The sequence below is a fragment of the Coloeus monedula genome (genome assembly GCF_965178545.1).
Source record: "Coloeus monedula genome assembly, chromosome: 3".
NCBI lineage: Eukaryota > Metazoa > Chordata > Aves > Passeriformes > Corvidae > Coloeus > Coloeus monedula.
The window spans coordinates 109,424,045-109,451,790 of record NC_138783.1 but is presented as its reverse complement, the minus strand read 5'-3'; the positions used below and the strand labels follow the sequence as shown (position 1 = coordinate 109,451,790).

The 27,746-nt window shown below is 35.3% G+C and overlaps 1 protein-coding gene across 5 annotated transcripts in view; it reads left to right on the top strand.

The window, feature by feature from the left end:
• Positions 1-27,746, top strand: part of DMD (dystrophin) — a 999,626-nt gene that overhangs the window by 621,520 nt on the left and 350,360 nt on the right. For all 5 annotated transcript variants that reach the window (XM_082277447.1, XM_082277448.1, XM_082277450.1 and 2 more), the window contains one exon: positions 11,726-11,890. In XM_082277447.1, coding sequence (XP_082133573.1) covers positions 11,726-11,890 — 165 coding nt within the window. The remainder of the gene's footprint in view (positions 1-11,725; positions 11,891-27,746) is intronic.

Here is a 27,746-nt window from a genome sequence, read left to right as displayed (position 1 = left end):
TTCCTAACAAGAGCAGTCTGGCAAAGTTCAGAATATTAGCTAATGACTCAAGCAAAATGGATAATAAATATTGATCACATTCACAAACTCCAGGTTGGACACATAAATCATTATTTCAGTGGCTGGACAGAAGTATCTTTTCCTCTACAAATGGGCTCCTAAAATCAATGTATATAGAAAAATTCAGAACACTTCAAGATCAAAATAGTGTTATTTACTGGCTGAAGGAAGCATGTACATAGCTGAATTCAGGGACCAGGTTAATACCTAAGCTGTGATTTTAAAAAGACAGCATAAGTTGTCAGGAAAAAAATTATTTTTAGTCAGATTACATAAATATATTTCAAGAAAATCTGCAATTTTTCACTGAATGTATCATTTTACTGATTAATCATATACCTAAAAACTTGGAATTTTCATTTTCTGCCGGCTGATGCAAAAATGTTTCAGGTCTCTTGTCACAGTCAGAGGAACCATGAATGTTGTTGAAAATACTTAGGTTTGGGTGAAATATGGGAGACAAAACTACTGTTTAGTGAACCATTACAATTTACTGAATTTTTAGAATTTTATGTCTCCTAGATCTAATGTGTCTGGCAAGATAATTATTCTTGGATTTTATTACTTGAAAAATTTCATTTACTACTAAAAGAGACTAAACCAAGAAAATTAATCCTCCATTTGAGATCATTACTTAACCACATCATTTTTATTTTTGTTATCTACCCATGGAGATGTATAAAACTGAGTTTTCATTGTCCCTTGGTCTCTGAATGTAAAGAATCTTTAAAATGCCGTGGTTTGGGGTTTTTTGTGGGTTTTTTGTCTAGTTTTTTTTACATGAACAGAAATTGAGTTTGAAAATTGCAATATTGAAATCCAAACATCTTCTCTGAAGGTGCTCTCTTTCTCAGGTTTTCTGTCTTCTCTGTGATCTTGACAGTTGTAGAAAACAAAACAAAACAAAAAGAAGCTTATTTGGGGGTTCTGTAAGATTTTTGCCAATGATACTGAAGGGAAAAATAATTATTTTTTCATTTGCATATTTTTTGGTGATACTCATGATTTCTGTAGGATCCTCAATTATTTGTTTCACTTTCTGCCCTGAAAATCTAGGGTATGAATTAAAACTAGAAATCATGGAAAGAAACCCTGCAAGCCTGACATAGAAACGTAATGTTCTCTTCATTCAGCTGTAGATATGTAAGAACTGGAAAAACCCACAGATATTTACTGTGAGCAAGGCTCACAGGATGGGCACTTTTATATCAGGCAAACTTCTTAGGTCACCTGAGGATGATTCTCTAGTCAGTTGTTTTGATGAGGATATATTTTTCGTGTTCCTCAAAGCACAGTAGACTAACATCATCACACAGAGATTTCTCCGGGGCTTTTCTGTCTCTCCACCCTCTCTTAAGAGTGTATCCTATGCTTTAATCCTTTGCTTCAAACCATGTTTTCTTTTCTGGCATCTCTGCTAGAAATGAACATGTAACAATCAACTATTTATGATTATCTCATTTTTCAGTATGATACTATTTTCAAGACATGAAACATACATGACAGTTACACAAATAATGTAAGGTAGGTCCTTATCTGGTGTACACTAGGGTAATTCTGTTTACTTCTGAGAAACTGGGACAGTTTACACCAGCTGAGAATGTGGCCAAATATCTCCTGAAGTTATCACAAATTTTTGTTTCGCCTTGATCTGCCAAGCAGGGGAATAGAGGATAACACCTAGGAGTCTTAACCTTCAAGGTAGGCATATTTGAAATAAGTAATGTTCAAACCTTCTTTATAGTCACAGAAACTGTTGCCCTACAGCAGTGGAAATAACCTAGAAAAGAAATTTAGTATGAAAGGAATTAAAGCCACATAAAAGTATCTTTTTAGCTTTTACTTCAGAATTGTCTTTGCTTTTGGGTGTTTATATCATGTGCTGATGACCTTGAGAGTAGATATGCGAGGAGTTTATCTTCCTTTGGATAGGAATAATTTTAACACGGCGTTTCTTTAGATAACTTTATTAAATAGTGATTCTAATAGGCTGTTACCTAATACAGTATAGTTTAAGCAGAGAATGAAGATTAAAGCCCACATTTGAAAGACACGACTTTTAAATTCTATCCTGGTTTTACTTATTGTACCCTCTCCAAAGCCAATATTTCTTGTAAAAATGAAAATAGCACTATCTTTGTGAAGTCTTAATATTAAGAAAAATGAAGTGTTTTATGACCATTTTTATGCTTTCACATCAAGAATTTTTCATTTATTTTCAAAGCTTAAAGTATCTTCTGCTGTAATAGCCAAGTTAGGCAACCGCCTAGTGCTTCAAAGCATACAAAAGGGTGCTGGGTACTGGGCACTGGAGTTTGTGATGAATTCAGTTCATGTTATATGCCACCTGCCATGGCATGTAACAGATCTGTAATGGGTTTCTTACCTTTTACTGTGCAGTAAATGGATTGATAGATTAGGTCTGAGACTAGTGAACCATGGAATCAGAGGTTTGCTGGAAGGAGTTTATTACTCTTTAATATTATTCTTGGTCTGGTGTCAGCCAAGAGCGATGAGCTAAATTATCTGAAAGTAAGCTGGATGCCAAAATCAGCATTCTCCTCATTTATCCACCTTAGTCTTCACAACATCTAGTGTATGTATTATGAAGGTTATTATAAGTGCCTGATGGAGACATTTTGTTTTGCTGCCTTTTAATTTGTCTACTAGTATTAGTTCTAATTACTAGACACTGAAGAGACTATTTCACTGTTTATTACCACAGCAAATCAATTTGTTGTGCTATGTGGACAAGATAAAAATTAGAGTGGAGTGACATGGCTATAATTTGTGAACATTTTCTGTACCACCAGAACAGGCATAGGTTGTCTTAGCTTGGTTGATCAAGTGTAGAGAGAAACAGATGGGCCCAAAAGTGCAGAAACACAAAGTCACAACAAGGTTATAGTTCATGTATTGTAACTTGCCTTGAGTAGAAATTATTCATCGATTACCTGCAATGACATAAAATTTCCAACATGTCAGTGCAACTTAATTCGAGCTCACAGTTGGAACTACTGCAATTGCTACTGTTATTTGTGGTATGGAGGGGAAAATATGTTAGAAAATGAATGTTGCAGTTTGATTTCTGTTCTTTCAATTTGAAATAAGAATAGTATAACTGGCATTTTGGGGATCAGAAGGTTGACATTTTCCTGAATTTACTTTCATTTAATGGGTGACCTGAATCCATTAAATATAATAAAGTCTTTTGTTATGCTGAATTACTCGTGACAGTTTGTCATTGATGGATAATTAGGTGTAGCCCACATTCATGTTATCATCAGCTATACTCACAAACGACCTCACATATAGCAAAATTAAGTTTGACGTAAATGTTCATTGGACAAATATGAGAATGTCACAAGCTCTAAGAAACAAGTATATATAGGCTTATTTTTTTTATTTTTTTTAATTTGCCTATTGCTAGTAGCTAGTATTAATTAAAATTTTAAAGTCTAAGCAAAGAAAAATATTTATGAAATACAGTCAAGTCATTCAGGGGTAAAAGTCCGAATTAGCCAATGAGGCCATAAAAGCATGATTAAATACATGTACGTGTATATATACAATATATATCATATTATCTTACCGACCACCTTAAAATTCCTTTTTATTCTTGTTTGCCATACAAATCCAGCATATATTAATCATATATTTAAGAAGTTATGCCAAGTGTTTTGAATGTAAGAAGAACTAGTTGTCAATACATATGTGCTGACAGCTACACTGAGGTAATATTGATGTAGCTGAATTACCAGATACCAAATAAGTCACTTCAAGAAAATCCTTACACTTTTTTTTACAACAATGTTCTATGCATCTGAGAGAGATTTCACTTGTAATGAACAATGCTCAGATATTACTGCACACCAATCAATGACAATGGTTTGGGCTTTTTAAAACTTCAGTTTCAAGACAGACACTGCCATTGTCTGTCAGGTATTTCATCCATCTCTATTAAGGAAGACCATAGGGGCCTAAAAATCAATGTTTTACTCTTTGCTGATTACAAGATAAAGATTATTCTTTAATTATATAGACCTGTCTGTATAGCAACATGCGTTTGTAATTAAAATTCCCACAAATGCAATAGTCTGAAATAAATTTTTCTTCAAACCTAGATGTACAGACAGACTGGAGAATGAGATGCTGGAAAGCAGCACCAGGGAAAGGGACTTGTAGGTCTTGGTTGATGAAAAGTTGAGCCTGACCCAGCAGTGCCCTGGCAGCCAGGAGGGCCAAGCATGTCCTGAGGGGCTTCAGGCACAGCATCGCCAGCCGGGCAGGGGAGGGATTGTCCTGCTCTGCTCTGCACTGGGGCAGCCTCACCTCCAGTGCTGGGGGCAATTTTGGGTGCCTCAATATCAAAAAGATATTAAGCTGTTACAGAGTGTCCAGAGAGCAACAAAGATGGTGAAGGGTCTGGAGGGGAAGCCGTGTGAGGAGCAGCTGAGGTCACTTGGTCTGTTCAGCCTGGAGAAGAGGAGACTGAGGGGAGACCTCATTACAGTTACAACTTCCTCATGAAACCTGATGGTGTCCTGTTGATCCTTTTTTTCTGGTCTTCTCAGGCAAGGGTCCCACAAAACATAGAGTTCAATGGATTAATATATGTTCAGGCAAGGTGGGAATGCTCAGGTGCCTCCCCAGGGGAGAAGTTTGACACAGTCTCTTGCAACTGATTCTGGGTCTGTTTCACTCTGCATCACATGAAGTCATCTGGTGCAAGGCCTCAGGAGTGAATATGGGGGACTCTTTGGGGGTCTTTGATGGTTTATGATACCTCCTCAGCTACCTCTCACATGAATGTCCTGTGGATCTGGCCTTCCTGGGGTGGGAGGTTTTACAACTGAGCCAGATTGTGTAAGTGAAGATAGGTGTTCACTCCTGTCACACACTCAAAAACTCACCTTCTCCCACCCTGAACCCAGCCAGAGCTGATTCTCAGCACAACTGCTGAGTTTGGCTTTCTTTGTGGATAGATTCTTCTCCCCCCAGCCTTGTTTACTTCTCCCTAGACCTGAGATAATTGGACAATAGCGTCACCTTTTTCTTACCTCAAGTTTCCATCAGGTGGCTTAGCTCACAGTCCACTTCCCATCAGGGAGCACATTTGCGTGGAGAGTGGGCTTTGGTGGTTGCAGTTTCTTTATATAATTTTGCTATAATGAGCAAAGCCCTAAGTTTAAGCCCTTAACCATTTCAGGGCCTCACAGAACTCTATGTAGCCTGAGGGATACATATGGTACTTTCTGCTGTAAACCTGGGAAAGGACATTTAGGGCATTATGCATTTATTTTAGAATAATTTTCCTGTCAGAAAATCCTTCATTAAAAATTACTGGAAGAACTATACTCTAAGGCTGCTTTTGGATTTCAGGAACTGTGTAAGAAAAAATGATAAAGAAAATAAATTCCTGGACTAGATTATTTAGCAGAGATTTAAGGTGGAGGGTCGTGTGCTCAAAAATGTCCTTGACAAAGGAGAATTGCTGAGATAGTGGAGAGCAGAATGAATGACAATTAGTTACAAGTATTACATATAAAAATGCAGACTGTGATATACATGATCATATTACCATGGAAGAAAAACAAAGCAAATCTTTGGGGTGGAGGAATATGTTTGTTTGCTTTTTCAAAAGCTAGACAGCCAGATGAAGCAGAAAATTGTTTGGGGCATTGTTTTTTTGGACTGCTTTAGTTTTCTGCATTGATGAGGAAAAAAAAGAATTTTTAATAAAAATGAAAGTTGAAAATATTATAAATATCCCATTAAGAAGTTTTTGAAAAAAAAAAAGACCAAATAAACACCTGCCAAGGTCAGGTCCTGGGAGCCCTTCAAAGAAACATGAAATGCTAGATACAAAGCAAATAAAATTCTTCTATATTTAGCAAATGAAATCTATACATATTTTTAGCAGCCTCCTTTAATCTTCCTCTAATAATACAGTCTTTACTCCAACTTTGTCAGAGACACTATGGCTCAAATATTCATGAGTTTAAAGGAATAACATAGATTTTGTTTTAAAGTCAATATTGAGTTTGCTAATGCAAATGGCCCAGTTAATTAACTAAATGGCATCCTATACTGAACTTATATGAAACTCTTTCCTACACTGATTGTTTTTCATGAAGAAATGATGCATATAAATTAACTTTTCCCCCTTTCATTTTAAATCGTTCTTTTGTACATGCTCTAGGGATGGTGATTTTTGAGCAGATAAAACTTTCTGAACAGTGGCTGTAAGAATTGCTGTTTTATGTAATCATCTTACAAGTGCTATGGAAGTGTCGGTTATGATTTATCAATAAGTCTGGATTGAAGTTTGCATTTAATAGTTGTTATGACTTCAATTATTTTTTTATTATCTAAGTCCTCACTTGGATGACATCAAACCTGTTTTCAGTCCAGTTATGCTCTGGGCTGATTGCAGTGCAGTCAGTCACTCTCTTTTCCTGATATTTGCATTTTTTTCAGAAGTGGAATGGTAAAGAAGAAGCTGCTGCTTGGTTTACATTTAGTAAACGAAGAAATTCATACAGAAAATTCCTCAATTCTTCATACAGAATACTTCATTTTTCTCTATTCAAGCAATTCTGATTTTTTTTTAAACCTGATACTATCTGTTATCCTACATTTGAAGCCCATTTTCATGAAGTGCTTTGTATATCCAAGTGAACCTCTCAAGAGGGGCATATAAAAATAACGCTGTTGACAGTCTTCACAGATATCCCACAACATACTTTTACTCATATTTATTGCAGCTTATCTTGTTATGCGTATCAAGATAGCTAAATTGTAATCCACTCTCAGATTCCTCAAAATAAGATCCATTTAAAAGTGCTGTCCTATTAGAGTTTGGTGAGGCAGATAGCAAGAGAAATGGGTATTTTAGTATTGCAGGAAAAAACCTGACAGATTTTCACTACTGTTAAAATGTTGGAATTTGGGATTTCTTTGTTCTCCATTTACCACTAAGAAAATTCTTCATATTCTTTTTTTTAAAAAATTACATGTTGAAGAGATGCATGTCCTCATCTATATTCTCAAACAGCTGGGTAATAATTGCATTGTTTTCTCTTTGTTCATTTCAGGTAAACAGGGAAAGAGGTTGACTTGTGAGAGAGAAGTGATTTTTGAAATCAGGCATCATTCACTTGAAATGTAATATGTACAAGTCATTTCAGTGGCTTTCCTTACTTTTGTTGATAGTGATGCCTTACTAGTAATATAACTCATCAAGTTAATTCATTTGCAATAACATTTCTGACTTCTGCAAAACTATTCCCCAATGTTGGATCTTTCTTGCTTACTGTGTCTACCTAATTAGTTTCAACTTTTTCATTTTGAGCATTGTTCCTGAGCTAAAAGATTGAGCCGTAACTCCACAACCATTATTTTAATTTATACTGCTTTAATTGTATCTACTTTCTGGATAATCCTAAGAATTAAACAGAACAGGAAAACAGAATATAATTTTACATCAGGTGACATACTTTATAAAAAATCTTTCCTGCCTTCGTACCTGTTATCATAAACTGATGCTCCTTTCCATCTGCAGAGCTCTAATTCTTCCCATAGTGCATGCACACAACTGTGTGCAGACTGAAAAATAACTATCTAAAGCTAAAGCGAGAAACAGCAGTGGAAAACTAGAGCAAGGGAAACGATCAAGATGATCTAAACTGCCAAGATGAGCACATGTAAGGTTTTGAACCAAAGTAATCCGATTGGGGTAGGGATAGAATCAACATAGTACTGTGTTGTTTAGGCTACTTGTGGGGGAATATCATGCAAGACATCAGGTTCAGATGGAACAGAAGTAGCAATGCAAGTAATTTTAGAATTCATAAGGAGAAGAAATTAAAATACTTAGATGAAACCTAGGTTTTGAAAGTATGCAATTATTCAAATTTCAGATATTCTTATGTTTTGAGAGATGTTACCTTTTTTGTGCTGGCAGTTTTTTGTGAATTTCTTTTTGTGCGTGTTTTAATGAAAAGAGCAAAATTTAGAATAAGTTTAATATGTGGAAAATGGTCTAATAGTTTCAGGTTAGAATAAAATTTAATATTGTGAAGACCAGTGTCAGTTGGTAAAATTAAACTCTTCTGCTCTTTCACCATTTAGAGCTTAAATATTTTCCATTATCTTGTCACTAAGCTTCCAATTAATCTTACTTAATTAGCACTTGAACTAAAGTACAAAATTTTAGATGTATCATGTGCTTTGAGATTAATGTTTTGACATGTAACATTGAAATTATATAGTCCTTTGATGTTGAACTCAAATTTGTTTTCTTTGAAAGAATAATCCATACTTTTGGTGTTTCCACTTGCAAATTTATTTTTCATCTTTGGTTGCAAACCAAAGTGTGTTGTCCAAGTCGATCTGTTGTGAAATAAGGCAAAATTGAAAATATTTAATTTGAAAGGGATAACCCAGATTTTTAGAAAGATATTCCAGCCGAAGTTATCTTTTATTCAATTCCTTTTTTTTTATTTGCACCTTGTCTTTCTTGCCAGCCTGTAACACTGCTTCATCAGGCCTGTGTTCAGTCCTAAGCATATCCTGGAGAAAGCATTTCATGTTTGCCATGTTTTCACTCTGCTGCAGGTATTGCCTTATGGCCACAGTGCCAGTTGTCACTCTTAGAACAGAACATCAGCCATCCTCTGATAAAATTTAGCAGTCTTTCTTAAATAGGAGGGAAAGATGTAAGTTACTAAAGGGGATGAAATTAAGTAAACACTGGATAGTTACCCCAAGACAACAAGTGAATAAAAGGAGGATGGGGCCCAAAGCAAAAATGTAGAAGAGAGTCTTGAAGTGGGACACTAGCTGCTGCTCGTTCATCCCTGGAGGCATCCAAGAACTTGTAGGAACTCATTCAGAGAGCCCAGAAACAGCAGGGCAGTGGGATTGTTGTAGCTCCCACCAGCACTGGAATCCCACCTCAGGGATGCAGCTCCTGGAGCTGTGAATAACAAGGTGGAAGGACTGTGAGTAAAACAGTAGGGAAGATCCTGGAGGGCCCCATATCCACGTGTACTCCTCTGCCACAGAAAGGGCATAAATCTGAACAGCCAGCCATCATGTCCACGTCCATTACTCCATGGAGATTTTCCAATTTATGCTTCTGGTGAGCTGCAGAATTAGCTCAGGAAACAAGCTGTCCCCAAAGAGACAGTCTGCAACAGTGCCTTGGCTTGATAGGCAGACTTGTAATTACCTTAAACTCATCAGACTCTAATTTGATTAGCAAGCTTGACGGCTTGATGCCAGAGCATACAAAAAAAACCAAACCACAATGAGCTAGCAAATGAAATCCCTGATAACCAGAATCTAAGGCTGTGATTCCCACACAATGGCATATGACACATTACTTGGACTTTACAAGGAATTGCCTTGTTAAATGCTTATCTGTAGCCCTAACCTGAGCTGGTGAAAGTTCTTTATTTATTTACTGTTGTTCTTTCTATCTAATGGTAAAATTAGATGACATTAAATTTCCGTATATAATTAACTGATTCATATTTACATCGATTTTTCTATTTTTATATTAAAAATATTATGATCCTATATTTGTGCTATAATTTTAGAGCAGGAGACAACGTGTAAGAAGCTCCATTTACTTAAATCACAGTTTACCTCTCATTATAGGTGGGATAAATAAATGTTTTAAAAACAGTGGTTAAAACACAGTCTGTCACCAAAACTTAATTACTCATCTTCTGCTGTTCTGCATTGAATATTGGTTGTTTCCCTCTTTCTCTTCTCCTCCCCAAAACCTCTACAAATTTTTCTTTCTCTGTCCTGTGATACACCCAAAATACTTGTTTAATGTTTATTGGGAGTAGATTAATTTAAATTTCAGATCTTCAGAAGTCAGCTTGGATTTTTATCTGCCCATGACTACCTATTTGCTTTCAGTTGTATTTCTGTGGAACTTATTTACATTAATATTAAAGCTAGTAAACATTAGAGATTAACATTCAAAAGTTGTAAGAAAGATGAAACCAATCTTCTATGAAATTAGGCCAAGGTCTGCATAAATTTTGAGTTAACACATAAGGGAAATGAATGCATTTTTAATTGTTTTCTTTCTTTTCTGGGACCATTCTGGAAAAGCAGATTTTTTTATTATATTTTAAAAGACTAGGAAGATAGTAAAAGTAGTCTGCTTCATGGGTCAGTCTTTATTAAATAGGATATTACGAGGTGGCTATAATGAACAATGGAGATAATGTAATATATGACAAATTAACTTATTGAATTACGAATGCCCCTTACATATGGTCTAAAAAGTCTCATGCTGGGATTATGTAGAGGGATTGTTTTGGTACCTACAAATCAATATTATCACAACAAATCTTTGAAGAAACATACATGTCATGAGACAGTTGTGTTCATTGCATTCCCCTAGCAGGTGGTTGTTCGGATTTAGTAACACTCATTGCTTTCGTGATTCTGAGTTTGGATTCATTTTCTGAAAAATTTCATCATTAGGGATTAGAAGTACAGGGTACTAATACTTCTGTAGCCAGGCAATATGATAGTTATGCTACCATTAATACTGCTCAACTTTATAGGGAATATATTTTATACAGTGTGTCTCAGAAATCTCATATTTTGCTACTTTTAAGAGGGTCACTTTGGTAAAAATATGCTCCAAAAAATGAACATTGGGAAACCTTACTTTTTGTGCTATGGAAAATTAACCATATTTCTTGGCTGATTTTACTGGTGAACTGCTATTGTTCTGTATCTACCCAAGCCCTATATTTGCTGCTGCTTTTTTTTTTTTTTTTTTTTTTTTTTTTTTTTTTTTTGGTAAAGTACAGATGGTTTCTCCCCTAGTGTATGTTTGCAATGTTGCCCATTGTGTAGTGTGACACCTCACCTCTCTAGCTATAGAAAACAGTCTGGGAAGGACAGCATGGAGGTTTGTGTTGGCCTGTTTATCGCCAGCCCATTCCAACATTTATTTCAAGTGCTTCAGAGCTGGATTTGAACTGTGCCATTCACTGATTCTTGATTTCTAATATTGTTGGCATAGAAGAGTGTGCTTAGTTAAAAATCTGACTGCTTTGAATGCAAATCAGTGAACCAAGTTGCCTGATCTGAATTGATGATACAATTCTTCATTATTTTTCTTCACTGTGTGCATCTGCTTATGTATATTTGGATCCAATTGGCAACTTAAACACCTTATAAGAAAACATGTGCTTATAAATATCTACATTCAAGAGGTGAAGAAAGGTTAGATATAATTCAAGTGATTAATTCCATGTTTTAATTTTTTTTTTTGCCTGATTAAAAATTGAGCTTTAAAACATGTAGTATACTGAGATAACAATTTCTTTTACTAAAAATACTGAGAAGCCTGATGGTAACTTTTGACTTTTTTTTTTAATTTTATTTTAGGTTTCTGTATGTGTGTTTTGGTTTTCTGCTGGTTGTTTTTTAGGACAGACTGTGTTTCAACTGAGTTACAAGATACCTGCCATAATAATTTGATTGTTACTCTCTCTTTCTCTTCTTCCAGTATATAGTACTTGTATTTTAACATTTTATATAAACGTATATATGTGTAGAGTTAAATTGTTTTGTAGTTTGTTTGGTTTTTTCACTAAAACAATGGCTTCTGGTATTTTTTCAGGTGTCCAAAGATCTTCCAGAAAAACAAAAAGAAATAGAGTTTCTGCTAAAGGATTTTGTTGAACTTCATCAACAACTAAATCAGGTGATATTGTGGGTAACACCTGTCAAGAACCAGCTAGAGCTTTATAACAAAGTGGGTCAGCCCGGAGCCTTTGATATTAAGGTAAATTTTCCTCCATTTTAAAAAGCATTGGAGTACTTAGTGGTCAAAACTTCAGCTGCAGCATCAGCTGTATAGTTTTTATTAATGATGTAACTTTGAGACAGAAGCCAGCAGTAGTCCCCAGAAGTTCAAAGCTCTATGAATTAAGGAAACCTTTTATTCTTTTCTCCTGAATGGTTTCTAGTGAAAGGGCAGATTAGAACCAATGGTTCCAAGATGATATATAAGTATAACCTATTATTTTTTCCATATCATATACATGAAACAGTAGCTGCAAAATTTATTGCATCATATTTTAATAAAAAGTGAACTAAAATTCATAATATCAGTGTTGAACCATTAAAGCTATTTCATTAAAGCTATTATGACTGCATGAAAATCATAATATTTAGGACCATAACACAATTCTCATATTGCAAGGAAAGATATTTAACTGTGCAGGTAACACTCCAGAATCAATAAAGGAGATTAGTTAAGAACTGTGAGAAAAATACTTCTAATCTGATCTTTGATACATATTTATGTATAAAAAAGATGCCTGTATATGGGTTGACTGAGGCCAGAGAAATAAAGGCTGTCTAGAATCAACTGGCCTGCTGGGTGTATACTTAGATATTTTGGTCTTGCCTTTTGTCTATGCATATATGGTCTTCATATAAACTGAGGAAGTATTTAAAGTACAATAGGTAATCGAAATCTATGAGGTTAGAGTTTATAGTAGCTCAGCATTTTGTTCACATAGGTGAAGACTAAACAGAAACTGAGTTTTGTTTTGTATCAATTTGATTATGCAATTTCTAGTGGAAAAGGAAAAAAATATAAATATTCAAAACTTTTATTGTCTTGTGTGAAATGGAAAAATACTTGCTCCTGAAGATGTATGGTTTTGCAGAGCATGTTTATTAACTTAGCTTCTACTAAGGAACTTGTTTAATGCCCAAACACTTTTTAAGCCATACAATCGCATCATATAAAACACTGAATGTCGAGTCCTGTTGCAGTCCTACAATTCACAGAATGAGTTCAGCAGTGACATTCATTCTCTTTCTGAAAGATGAAATTAGTATAGTTTTTTTACAAATGTCTGTATTTGTGCTGAATGACAGATGGAATTTTGGTTTCAAGAAAGCTACGGGTCCTTATCTCCTGTATTTTAACAGAAAATTTAGGTGTTTCATCTATCTTTTTCATCTTTTTTTCTATTTTTTTACTTTATTGCTAGAATGAATCCACCATTGAATTTTATATAAAATGAAAATAGGGCTAAATTTCTACCAATTATAGAGCTATTGTTTTCCATACTTATTGTGAGTGAAACGTTCTGCTTGGCTCTTCCATCTTGTGATGATGTGACTAGAATATTTCTGAAAAACGGTTGAAAGAAAAGAGAAAAAATTATTTAAAAAAAAATAATTAAAAATCTGTAGTCCTGAAATGGAGGGAGGAAATCATGAATGTCCTGAGAGGCGGGGGGACAGTGAAGAGCTCCAAAGGAGCTCAAATACCCTTTCTCTCTGTGAAAGACTCTGCCATATTTCTTTCACAGATAAATTTAGATCACTTTCCTATAAAGGTTGACCAGTTTTGATTGTAGCTGAATCACTTTGTTATGATTATAAGGACTTTAAGGATTATAAGGACTACTACTATTATAAAGACTGTAATCATATGAAGTGTATTTGCTTCTTATCCTCATGTTATCTATGTGGACTGCTTTTAAAATACGTAGATTTAACTTCTTTAAGATGTTGACTTAGGTTTACCCAGAGCATAGTTTTTTTTTCATGGAGAGAAACTTTTATATTTAAGACTCTTTATTAATTATCTCTGAAGTCAGATTATATTCTTAGAACCTTTTTTAAGCGGAGTAAGACCATTAATAATTACAAAACACATTAAGAATGTAATTTAGAAAAGCAGATTATGCTTGACGATGTTCAGTTTTACACTCAACTTCAAACATTCAGACCCATGCTAACGTGCTGTCTGTCCTACACTGCCTGGACATACATAGCCTCTCAAATAATTGTTGAAATGATTATATTCATGTGTATTTTTAAATTGCTATAATTTATGGCTAATGTATGTCTTTGGAAAAGTAAGGATGTGTATCCTACCTATGGAAGAGATGTGTCTTTTGCTCTGGTGTTCCCAAAAGCTGTAAAAATATTTAACATTTACTCTACAACCATTTTAATGCCTTCATCAATATCCAAAGAACACTAAAGTATCTCCTATAGGATTTCATAACTCCTTTTCTCAGAAACAAGAGTGACACTTATGATGACCTAGTAGAATGAAAAGCATAGTGTTAATATTCTTAGAAAAGAATAATGGCTTGCAAATTTTAATTTCATTTGAGACTTTGTCTTTTATGAAATTTCTCTCAATGTTCTTCATACTCTGACTAAGCCTGCATGATAATGTTCTCCCTTCTCCCCAGCCATTAAGTTCTCCCTGTCTCTTTTGTTTTCTGAGTTGTTTTTCAGGAAAAGAGTTCCAAAATTAACATGATAGGGTATAAATTTTAAGTATTGTAAGGATGTTAATTTCTAAAAGCCACAAAATATTGAGTGTAGGAAATTTTCTGACCTCAGAAGCAGGTTGAAATAAATGATAAGAACATGTGGGGTTGGATGAGTAGAAGAGGATGTGGATATGTTTTTGTTTTAAACTAATGCCTGGGGTCTCTTTAGCTAGTTGGTAATACTATGTTAAAGTAATATGCCCATTTTAAAGCAAGTTTCTTGCATTTTTACTTATGTTTAGCAAATTTCAATTACAGAAATTTGTGTTAGCTGAAATTTAAACTTGATACACAAACTAAAGTGCATTTAAAATACCAGTTATCAATACTCTGAAAGAATTTTCCAAACTACAGTAATTTTTTTCTCTCAAAACCATAGCAACCTTTGCATCTGGCATGCAACTATAATCTGGTAATTATCATTGCAGATTCTTCCATAAATCAAGGTGTATAATAAATACTGGTCCTTATCAGATAATCTGATTTAACATTTTAAATAATATTGATCTATATAATAGATGCATAATAAGTATATAAAGGAGAATATCTGGGAATTTCACCTTCACAATTCACACTGATAACTTTCAATTTCTGTGAATTAATATAAGTTTAAAAGCTCATACTTTTTTTCTGCCTTAATAGCAAAAATCACCAATTTAAAAGAGATGAGAAGTCCCTTAAGTTTACTTAGAAGAAAAATTAAATAGAATCTCCAGCAATGTTAACTTTTAATAGCACGAAAGTAATTCCATGAGAGTAACAAAGGTGCAACCAAAGGCAAAATTGTTACATGTTGTTACAGAGAACTTCACAAAGACTCTAAAGACTCCATACATAACTGGGCTTGGTGACAGGTAGAGCAATTAAAATCCCTCCTGTAGCTCTTAAAGCTACGTCTCTATTAGTAATTACAAAGTGCCCAGGACGCCCAGGACCATTGTTTGGCCTAGAGGTTAACTGGTGCAGCACAGCTTGCATCCTTTCAGCAACAATCTCAACTCCCCAAAGAACACAGTTGCATCCAAAGTGCTGATGCTCATCCCTGACCATGCCTGGGCACTTCCTGAGACCTTGCAGTTTCTCCCATGTGGGAAGCAAAACTCACAATTTAATAGTGTGGGCAGTTATGCTGAATAACTTGAGCATATGTCCTCTCCATTTTTAGTTCGTTACTCCTGTATCAGGGAGGGATGCAAAGTAGTTGTGTGAAAATAACAGGTTCAGTGTTGTTAAGATCCAATTATTGAGAGATGTATACCTGAATTAAGGTGCAAGCAAGACCATATGCTGAAGTCAATAATACAGATTTTATTTAACAGTAAAAGGTGAAGTAGAGAGATAGAATGAAATAGAAAAGGGAGGGGAGAGAAGGAGAGACAGGTTAAAAAGAAAATAGTCACCACCCATGGATCCAACAGTGTGCTGTTGGTCTTCCTTCACCCTGGGCCTCTTTATGTGGGGGTCCCAAGTTCACTTAAACCTTGTCACTATTTAAGGATTCTTGCAACCAAAGGAATTGATGTTCATTGGCTAAATAGTTCATGGTTCTAGATACTTAATACCTGTTGTCTCCTAGACTTGAACCCTAGGTTTAGTACAAACATACATAGAGGGACAGGCTCTTTTCTACTTCACAGTAATGCAATTAGGAAATATTAGAATATGAAGAATATGAAGAATATTAGAATAGAAGATGAAGACATAAAGAGATTGGACAAGTCCAGCATGTTCCTTGGTCACCCATGTGGAGTAAGACCTTGTGGTGACCAAGAAACATACTGGGCAACTTGTAATCCTACAATCCCTGGAATGTTCTGTATCGTTTGAGGCTTTGGGAAACATCTCAGCTTCTAAAGTATGTGCACGTCAGTTTAAAAAACAGCAAAAATTGTTAAGAAAAATGTGAACACTATTAAATTGTAGAAACAAACTTTTTAGAGATATTCAGTCCCAGAAAGCATATTGTACTTTGCAACAGCATTTACTATAAAATACATTCCCTACTGATTTTTTTTTTTCCTTGCAGCTCATTCTGCTATCATGACTATACACTTACTTCAAAGAATTACAGTATGGCTCAGTAAACTCCAATATATTTTATGCCAGTATGATTTGTCTTCATAATTTTCTTGACCACAATTTAGAGACTGTAGTACCACAATTAGGACCAGGACTTTCAGTTAAGCACAATAATTTTTAGCAGTGGTGTCAAAAATCACACTTGGGATTTAATAACTCATTTCTCAATAAATAAGAGTAGAGAAAGGATTCTTCATTCTCAGGATCTAGAAAGCATCTGTACCAGTGTTTGCTTCACTCATTAGTTTCATCCTTAATTACAGTTCTCTTCTATAAACTGTCAAAGATACTTTTTTTAAAATTTGAGAAACTATCCAAATAAATCAGCATTGAAATGCATATTTGCAGGGAAAAAAATTAAAGTATTAGGATAGATATTAGTTCCTTGTAAGTGTTGTTTTGTTTTTTTTTAACACATTGACAGGATCATTTCCAATAATAGCATAATATGTAGACTGCACCTGTGAAATACTCAAGTATATGCATGGGGAAGGCATGAAATCTACCTTTATAAGAATGTCTTGACTCCTCTGCTACTTGTGAACACTGGAACACTTCCAAGTTTGCAGTGTACCAGCTTCTCATGCATGTAGAATATATTTCATATTATGTTTTTTGCAACTCTAGTTTCCCAAGTTTGACAGTATGGTTCTATCTGGGTTCATTCTTTGACCTGGGTTTACCCTCGTTCTGATAGCTATTTTGCATGATTTAGTATTCATGCTTCACAAACTTAGATGGTATCATCATGAATTTCCAATTTTACAAGATGGTGCCAAGGAAATAGTACAACATTTGTTTACATTATAACATGGAAAAAGATTGAAGTACTTAACACTACAGCTCTGTTTACAATACAGCTTCTGCCAGCACTGGTGTCTCAGCTGTGGGTGTTACAGCCATAGTCAATGGATGCAGCCATGGCAGGGGTCCCTTTCACCAATGACATGCTGAAGTTCAGCTCTTACTATGTCATTGGTTTTTACATGCTGGTACTTACTTTTTTATCAGTAACTTCTCTCAGTACTATTGACTATGTAATGCCCTGATTTTCCTGGTCCTGCTTTCAATTTATGTTGATCAACTTTATTTTTCTTAGCCCTTTTTTTTTTTCTCTGTCAATAAAAATCCACAGCTAAAGATGTGTGTTTTCTAACTCCTGAGCATTCAAATGTAATGGTTTTGCCAGATGTATTGCCACAATCTTTCATATAAGTAAACCTGAATCACAATTCCTATAAGTAAACCTGAATCCTAGGAAGTCATAGCTGCTTTTCAACTCCTAATACAACCATATCCTCTCAGTGTAAAGCTAGGGCCCCGCAGGATAACATGGGTGATATGAAACATTATCTGTCAGTGAGGGAATTTTGACATAGGGAAGTTTTATTTAGCATTTTCAGATCTGCCTGGTTCCTGACCCAAACAGCACTATCTCCAATTTTGCCTTGCTTCTTGGTATCTCTGAGAGTAGCCTTGCTTCTTTCAAGTCTGTGACAGTTTCATAGTATTTTGATATCTATTTCCCAGGGCACTTTGGCAGTATTTTGGGCTATAAATGTATGGGATATCCATCTAACAGCAGGAGAGAGTAGATTTAACAGCAGAGAAAGCTGTGTAGCAGTTACTGAGGAGTGGACATGCATGAACTTCTAATAGGATGGTCTCCAGCTTCCCTTTTAGTTTAGGTATCATTGACAAGCATTTTGCCAGGTATTCCTATTTTTACCAAAAATATTAATATTAAAAGGAGCCCCTAAAACAAGCCCACAAATATTGCTGTACTATTAAAATTTTATATGAAACATCTATACAGAAACAGTTACAACTCTTGCATACCGTATGGCAACCGTGCAGCTGACTTTGAACAGACAACAATGTGTCATCTCTGAGATATGCAGAGAATTAGTACAGTTGGTTCACTGTAAGGTCAGAAGATACTACTCTGGTCATCCAGTCAGACCTGCTTTACAAAGTCATCCTTTCAGTTTTCTGCTTATTTTCTGCTTGAACTGCAACACACCTCTCTCAAAAATAATAATTAAAAAAACCCAGATGAAACCAAACCAACCAAGACTGGTTTCTAATTTCCACATGTGAACAGTCATCCACATCTCCTGGTAAATTACTTCAATGGTTGAGGTAAAAACCTGCACATTTTTCCTCAGCTGAGTTTATTTAACTCCATCTTTCTGTCACTGCTTTGTTTGCAAACTAGAGAGAGGTCCAATACTGCATTAATAGACTGTAATTAAGTTCTTTCCTAAACTCTGTTTGTTCACCAACAGTACTGTTCTAATTCAGACAAGAAAGCAAATATGGAGTATCTAATTAGTATTAGTTCAAAAAGCAATTATTGTAGTGGTCAAAGCAATTATTTTTTTGGTCCTGATAATAATGTGGTTATCTTAAATCACAAGCTTATTTTGGCTAAGTCAGATAATCAGAGTCTAAGTAGGTGGCAAATGTTGCTATAATGGAAGTTATAGTCGTTTCTGCATTGTCTCCTTAATGGGACATTTAAGGACATACATGAGCACTTTGAAATGTGTTTATTCTGATCCAGCCATCCAGATTTAATATACTTAAACCTTTTAGGGATACGTTATTCTGAACATGTGGATGTAGACCTATACTTTACACTTTGAAACAGCTTTGCCTATGGCATCAACAATCTGTAGAGCTCCAAAGTTATGGCTCAAGGAAGTTGTGCAAATGCTGACCTTTATATCATCCTACTGACTGTTCTGCTGAGATTTGTTTACTTCAATTGCAAGAAAAAAAGGGGAATCTTGGAAGTGATGCTGGTCTATTTGACAGCTTAAGAAAATACCTTCAGAAAATCTAACCAACTTTTTTCTTGATTTATCCCAGTTTTCTTTTCCTCTAAATATTTATTTCCTCATAGTCCTGTTCAATCCCAATTCTGTGTATGACAGGACCCCAAGTTATTGAGAGTTTTGATTAGCGATTCCCAGATGTCTTGCTTACAGGAAGAACCCTAGAAAGCTTCAGAGCATGGTTAAATTCATGCTGCTTTTGGAAGAACAGAGTGAGAATAATAGGGCTTTCTTGAGTATATAAAAATCAAAATAACTGGATAAGACAGATCAGGAGTAAAAGCTTTCATATTACAACCTACTGCAACTGTGACTAAGATAAAATCAACCTTTTGCAATCTGTTACAGTCAGATTGCACTTTTTAAATGTAGTCTGTGTAACATTTGTGGTGTGCTAAGGCTTTAGAAAAATACTTTAAGTGGGACTTAAAAGCTTATTTTACAGCCAAAAAAGCCCAACTTCTTTCTAATACATACATAGCAAAGCTGTTTTATTGTGTTGTGATGTAGTCAACAAGATACTATTAGCCAAAAACAATTTTAGAAACCAAAATATGTAAAGAATGGAAAGTATGTTGTCTAGTAAGCTTAGAAAAGCTTACAAATAGGCTCATGCTAATACGGTTTTAGTTGCTCATAAATTTTAGCTGTTACTGTGGATTATTTGCTTTGGTATTAAGTGTTTGAAATCTATGGGTCAGTATTTTTATAAAGTCAGTCTAAGTCTTCTGAAAAATTGAAATTTACAGATTTCTTCAGCCCTGCTCAATTAGCATAATAAAACTTATTGTTTTCTTTTGCTCTCCAGTACTGCAGTCCAGAAACACCTTAGTTAACCTAGAAAAGAAGTATCTAGTACCTCTGATAGCTTTCGTTACTGATAGCAATCTTCATTTAAAAACATTTTCAATTATTTTTTTTCCATCTAAAACATTCTAAGTTTCTGAGGCAGTGAAACTTTATTTAGTGAATTCTTACTTCAAATACAAAATTTTGAAAGAAAAGAAATGCTGCGGAAGGAATTGAACAGCAATTTTTTTAGTGTTTAAAAGAGCCCTGGAACATACTCTTACCTTGCCAAGGATTGGTGTACTTTAATTTTGAGGTTTGACTAATGGTAGTCCAGAAAACAAAGGAAGAATTCTATACTCCGTATATTCTATATTTTAAATGCTGTTTTACCTTCTTAGTTGTCTATTATATTCTCAAAATAAAGCTTTTGTGATCATAGAATTAATTGTAAATTAGTGTAAAAGTCCATTTACTAGTTTGGGTCAAAGTGTACATAAAACAGCAGCTTTTATCCTCTGATTTTTTTTTTTTTTTTTTTTTTTTTTTTTTTTTTTTTTTTTTGGTCAGTGGCAGCAAATGTAAAAAGTACACAGAAAACTTCTTATAAGGAAATGAAAATACAAATATTTATTCAACTTTATTCCATATTCCTCTCTGTCTGGTTGAACAAGCTGCACAGTGTGGAAAAGAATACATCAAGTAAACAGTGTTTAGGTTTTCTTCTTTTGCATTTCCATATTTTATTTTAATAATATGCATATTACCACTGCATAAATTAATGTGGGGCTCATTTAAATGTAATACTTTTGCAAATTCTTTGCTATTGCAATGATTTACCCTTTTTAGGATGAAATGGCCTGGGATGCTCAGCTTGATTCCAGTTCCCCTGCTGTTAAAAGAGGAGCTGAAGATGCTCTATTCCAACCTGAAGAGACAGCCCTATCCTTCATGTTCTGTAAATGTCTGCAGCTGGTGCTCCTTACCTCTTCAGGAGTGCTCAGGATGTGTGGGATGGAAGGAAGGATATGGGGAGAGGGCCTGGAGGAAAAGAGGGAGGTAGTAGTGCCTGCTCCTCCACCTCCTACCTGTTAAAAGCCTTATCATATCTCCTTCTAACCATAAGAAGAGGTTAAAACTACACTTTCTGGGAATTCTTTTAGGTCTTTGTTTCAGCACTGCCATTTCCCCTGGAAAACAGTTTTCCAGGGTGATTGTGACAGATTTAGGTTATTATAGATGATGAGGATACGGAAAGGATGGACAGAAATGCAAGTCTCATTTAGGAATGGGTGGAGAAATGACACTTCTGGATAGGAAGTGAGTTGACAGAATGCAGAAATTAATGTTTCTACTGCTAGCTCACTGAAAACCCTGCTGACCCTTTCAAGTCATCTTCTCCAGACAATATAACAAACCACTTTATATTTTCCAGCCACCTTTGACTCCAAATCCTCTTGCAATCACAATGGTCCTTCGTCCCTGCTTACTCAGTTTCCCATCTTTCCCCTTTACTCCCTTCTTACCTCTGGATCATCACTCACTCCTTCTGTACTCCTCTACACTTGAGTCCTTTTCCAAGGCTTATACAGCTTTGATTTTTGCTTATACTGCTTCAAACTCTCTCTCCGTGTAGAATTTATATCTGTTTACCGTCTGTGGTGGTCACTTGTCATATTTAAAATACCATATTATGTTTATTTTTGGCAGATAAAAACTGGCCATCCTTAACAAAAAATGAATAACTCTTTCTTTTTAAAAAATAACATTTATTTGGATTTTGTCCTTGATAACTTTGAATGACGATAAGAAGGCTGTCAACTCTTGTCAATCACTTCATTATATACTTGACAACCTTAAGTTAGAACAGAAGAGAAGAGCATGGCTGAAGAGTAGCAAACCTAATTCTAGATAAAGAAAAGAAAAGAAAATTCACCCTCAGGAGAGAATGAAAATGCCAACTGGACTTTGCTGTATTTTTCCTTCCATCAGTCATCATTTGTCAGTTTTTCTTGACAATCTAGGCCCAGATAAGTCAGATTTTAACACTTTACTGATTCTTTTACGTTTTCATTTTGCTAACATAATTTTAAAGGAATAGTTTTTATATACAAGAAGAGGTAGTGTAGTTTGTCTTTAAGAGCACATTAGGAATATGTACCTCAGAGATCTGTCTCATTGTATTTTGGCATCAACACCTGATTTGGCAAAAAGCTGCACTGGGAAAACTTCTGATGATGAAATTTAAACTTTATTTCAACTACTCCTATTTTTAATTCACTATTCAGACTTGCAGTACATTTCAGTCAATTCACAGAACCTATAGCTTGATATCCTGTGCCTGAATCAGTTATTACTCTTCCCAGAAATTTTCTTACAGGACTTTGAGGTGCAACCTGCTCAATGTTTTGTTTGTGAGCTCTGAGCATTTAAATTTTAAACAGTCTGTGTCCAAATCTCTTCTAAAGAGATCTTTTCCAGTTGCAAGGATATTAAACAATATTAACTGCAGGTGGATTGTGAATATGTGGCAAAATTTTCCCAATGATAATCCTTGTAAATTTAATCTGTAACAGACTTTGCAGCTTTAAGGATGGATTGAAAATGCTGTGTCCCAGCATCTCAGGAGAGTAAAGATTTTTGAAAGGTGATCACGTAATTGATGGGTAGTAGTATTTTTCTAGGAAATAATGGGTAATAAATCAAGATGTGATTTCATTGTTAAAAGCGTAAGCTTCTTAGAAGTGTGCGTGAGCTGGTTAGACGTTAGTAAGCTTGTACCTCAGCTTTGTTTTTTGGCTTCCTCCTTGTACTATTCATAACAGCTCAGGTACTCTTCAAAGTGTGCTTAATATAAGCAAACAAATACAAGAGCAAACTTAGAGAAATGACAGGGCAGTTTACCTGCTCTGCTGAAGTCACTGCCAAAACTAGAGCTTGCTTCAGTGTAGTTAGGTTTTCTGAGATGGGAAATTTCCTCTCCTATTCACCAAAACAGTTTTCTGACATTCTAACCATCTTTTTTATATGCTCTTGTCTTAACAGAAAACATTCTATCTCTTCAAAACACACTTCTTTAAAGGTCTTGGACATTATTGCTCTCGATAATAGCACATTATTTATGAAACAGTAACTATTTTGTAAGATTGTATATTTTTCTCTACTGATCACAAGCAGTTTAAAATACTGCAATCTAAAGAGGAGCCAATTCAAATTAGCACTTAACAGCTGCACAAGGTCCTACTACCTTTGGCTTCCTTTGCTTTGAATCGATCGCTATGCAATAAATATTAGAAACAGGCAGTGTATATCTTCATAGTCTTTTGTACATTGGAAATTATACGAATTTTTGGTATCTGATAGATACTCATATGTTTGATTTGGCTGATATTTGAATAAGAATTGGTTTATTTTTTACTTGCTGATTGAAGTAAAAATATAAATGTATGCCTAAAGTGATCTTAGTTCTTTCTCACACTAAAGTTAGTGATAATATGAAAATCACTCAATCCTGTTGCAGATTTTGTGCTAAATTTCCAAGTAAAGGCAGCTTTGACATTGGGTACAGTGCTGTAAAGCTTAACTCTTGTGAGATGCTCTTGTAAGGAGAGTCAATGCATTTCACTGGAAAAATTTTGCATTTCAAGATGCTTGGCAGGGCAGGTGGGAATACTTTCTAACCTATTGTGGGGGGTTAATGATGGCAGGCAGCTCAGCCCCACACAGCTGTTTGCACACCCCCCTGCCCCCACCTTCCTAGTGGGGTGGGGGAAAGAACCAGAAGGGCAAAGGTGAAGAAAACTGATGGGTTGAGATAAAGACAGTTTAACAGGTAGAAAAAAACCTGCCCATGAAGCAAAGCAAAGAAGGAATTCATTCACCAGTTCCCAAGGGTAGGCAGGTGTTCAACCATTTCCAGGAAAGCTGGGCTCATTCACAAGTAACAGTTACTGGGAAAGACAAACTCTCTTAGTCCAGATGTCCCCCTCATCCTTCCCCACAGCTGTTATTACTAAGCATTGGGTCATACAGTCTGGGATATCCCTTTGGTCAGTTGGGCTCAGCTGTTCCCACTGTGTCCCCTCCCAATTTATTGTGCCCCTCCAGCCTGTTGCTGGTGGGGCACCATGGGAAACAGAGAAGGCCCTGATGGTGTGTAAGTGCTACTCAGCAACAGCGAAAAGATGCCTGCATTAACACTGTTTTCATTGCAAATGCAAAACACAGTGCCATCCAGGCTGCTGTGAGGAAAGTTAAGCTCATCCCAGCTATGCCCAATAGACCCTTGTAAACCTGGGCCCTGCTGAATAGCATTTGCTTACTAGTTCTTTTCATTCTTTGTAATAAGAAATTTCTTTTTTCAGCATGAAATCAATGGTTGAGATTCTAAAAAGATCAACTTCCAATAACATACTTATTTATGGAAATTAAAATAAAAGGTGCCACCACTCAGAGTGTGGCTATAACTTCTCCATTTGCGTTTGCAAACCAAGCAGTTGAAAATGAGCAAACAGCATTCTTTCCATACTACAAGAACATAAAGTGTGTTTACTGGAATCTACCTCCACTTCTGCTGTTGAAGCAATGTACTGGAGCAGTCTTTGCCATTCCTTCCAGTGAACTATGGCACTGTAACTGCTGGAAGACAAGTGGTAGAAATACATTCTCATGCCCATTCTTTTAAAATTATTTATGAAAGACTAATACCATAAGATGGGCATATCTAAAAACATGTTACAATCAAGTGTTAGACCAGTAACAGGTTTTGATTTCGATTACTTTTATTATTCTCTTTTGTAGCCAGAAACTCCTCTGAAAATGATTTTTTTACTAAACTTGAAAAGAGAGTGAAGATTTGCATGTAAGCTCTGACTAAGAAAGAGAATAATAAGCAACCAAAAATTTGATGGTAAAATAAATAAATATGTTAATGCTTCCCTCACAATTTTAATTATTTTAAAATCAGTTTTTTGAATAAAACTTAATTACTTATTCAATAAGAGAGAATAAATTCTGATTTCTCTTTCCTGTTTACAAAAAGAAATAAACAATTTTCATGGCTCAATATTTTTATATTTACCACCAAATTTCACTTGCCAGTCAAGGTGTTTGTGGTGTACTCCATTTCTGCTACTGTGTCAATCTAAATAACTTTTCTTCCTCCAAAACTGCTATTCTTTAACATCTAAGAGCACAGAATACTAAGAGAGGGCTAGTAAAATTATTGGGACTTCCCTTATTTTCATGCAAGAATTTCTCATTTTATTTTTCTGCCAAATTTCCTTCTTTGTCCGTTCTCTTGGGTTTGTTATTATCTCTTTTACATTGTGTGCTGGAAATCAGAAAGGATCTGTAGTCCTGGTGGAACAGAAGCAGCTTTCATCCTGTGTCCTGTCCAGTCTCAAAATGAAATAGTCTGAATCACATCCAATCTCAAAGAATTCTTCTTACTGCACTATTTCACAGTCCAACTGGATGATTAACTGTGCTTTATCGGTATATGACCACCATAGCCAAATTCTTTTCATATACCATATCTGCAGGTCATGTCTTTACAGCTAATAATTTCATCTATCTTCAGTACCTCCAGGAAATTTCCTTTTCAGGACAGACAGCTGCAATGGATAGATAGTGATTTCTCTGTGTGGGGAAAAATTACTATATTTCATCTCCTCTAGAAATACAGAAGAAGCTCACAAATTTCTGTTAGCCAACAGGAAAACATGCTTTGGATAAAACATAATTTCACTCTGCAGAGTTGTAGGGTTTGCAATTTCAGGTGCTTTGCATGGCTTAAATTTTGAGATCTTAGTTCCATTTTTTTGTGGAGGATTTCCTTATTCTTTTCTTTCCTTCTCTTTTCCAGTACCAGGAATAAGACATATTGCAGGGAGCAGAATGATGAAAAACACACCAAGTTTTAAAAGACATTGTGTTGGCATATTTTACAAACTGCAAAAAGGCTGCACTCGTAGGTTTACAAAGGAGTTATGAACTCTAAAATTGCACTTTTAGAAGAAAGAAATAATTCATGTACTGCTCTTTTCTGTGTAAGGATTGTTCCTGCTCCATAATATTTCAAAAATTTTCTACATTGTTCAAGAGTTATAATTGTATCAACTTCCCAGACTCTCATTAAAATCAGATGTCTTTTGTTTGCATACTTTACTTTAAAAAGCTGAATGTATCTCACAGTATTCTTTTCTGCATTAAGATAGCTTCTAGCATGGGCTTGGGATCAAATTTTATTCTCACACATTTAAAAGATCAGTCAGTTCATATAACAGGGAAAAGAATGATTACTTTATTTACTCATTAAAATGTCATTTTTAGAGGCAGGTGCATAAAATTGTTTGTCCACTAGTTACAGATTAATTTTAGTGATAAACCGATTTTACGCTAAGCTTTGACTTAGGCACTAATGGAATGGTCTTTAAATTGAATTACTTCAGAGCGTTATTTAGAACTATTTTTCATAAATCCCTAAGACAGGAATGTGTATTTAAATTCTGTAATTCAGATGTTCACAAAGTGTTTTATTTCTATATAGAGATAAGTAATATATTCAGAGAGTTATCAAACCATTTCATCTGTTACGTAAAAAAGAACAGCGGTAAGAGCTTGCCTTTCCTTGAATTTTATCCAAATTGATTGAAGTCTTTATTCAGGAAGTTTAAATACTGGCAACTGCATTTTTTCCCCAGTGGATTAGGTTCCAACTCAAGATGGCCACAGAACTGTTAATAGCATATCTTGGATGTATTCTAGCAATGTTGTATAAATATCTAAAGTGACTCGCAAGAATGCCGTTGACTGTACTATCTGGCCTGCCATCAAGATCTGATGCTTACTGTGGTATAGCTGAACTTTGATGTATTTGATGTATTTTAATTAAGTCTACTCTGACCATTCTTCTTTGTGGTGGTTTAGCTTGTTATCCTGCTCCATAAATGGGAATGTGCAGAGCTGAGTCAAAGGAAAAAATGAGGTGACTTTTTTAGAACCAGAATTCTTGAAAATGAGAATATATTCATGTTTTCTATTTACTGCCCTTTTATTTTTTTTTGCATGTGAGGAAAAAATGAGGCACTCAGAACCTCACCACTTATTTATAGCTTTTTCCTTAATGTGTGGGAATAGTAACTTGAAAGATGGGTGTGAATGTTTCAATGAACCTTGCTGAAATTTCACATTTGCAGCCGTTAATAAAAAAGCATAATGTTGTAGGTGACTCCTTCCAAGGGGAACTGAGGGCCCTGTGTACAAACTGGATCCATCCCACAGGGAAGTCTTCTGCCTCCCTGGAGTCCAGATAAGAGGTATTATTAAGAGACTCCCTGGAGTGATTTGGCCCTCTGATTATTACCCACTTCTGGTTGTCCAAGTCAGCAGTGACAAGTTCTAGGGCAATCAAAAAGGCCTGCAGGGTACTGGCATGACTGGTTGAAGGGACAGGAACACAGGTGGTTTTCCTAAATCCCTTTGGTAGCAGGTAAGAATGCTGAAAGGTCCAGGAGAACCCATGATCAATACATAGCTTAAAGACTGTTGTCATTGAGGAAATGTTGGCCTTTTTGATCATGGGATAGTTCATATGGTACCAGCCCTATTGGAGAAAGAT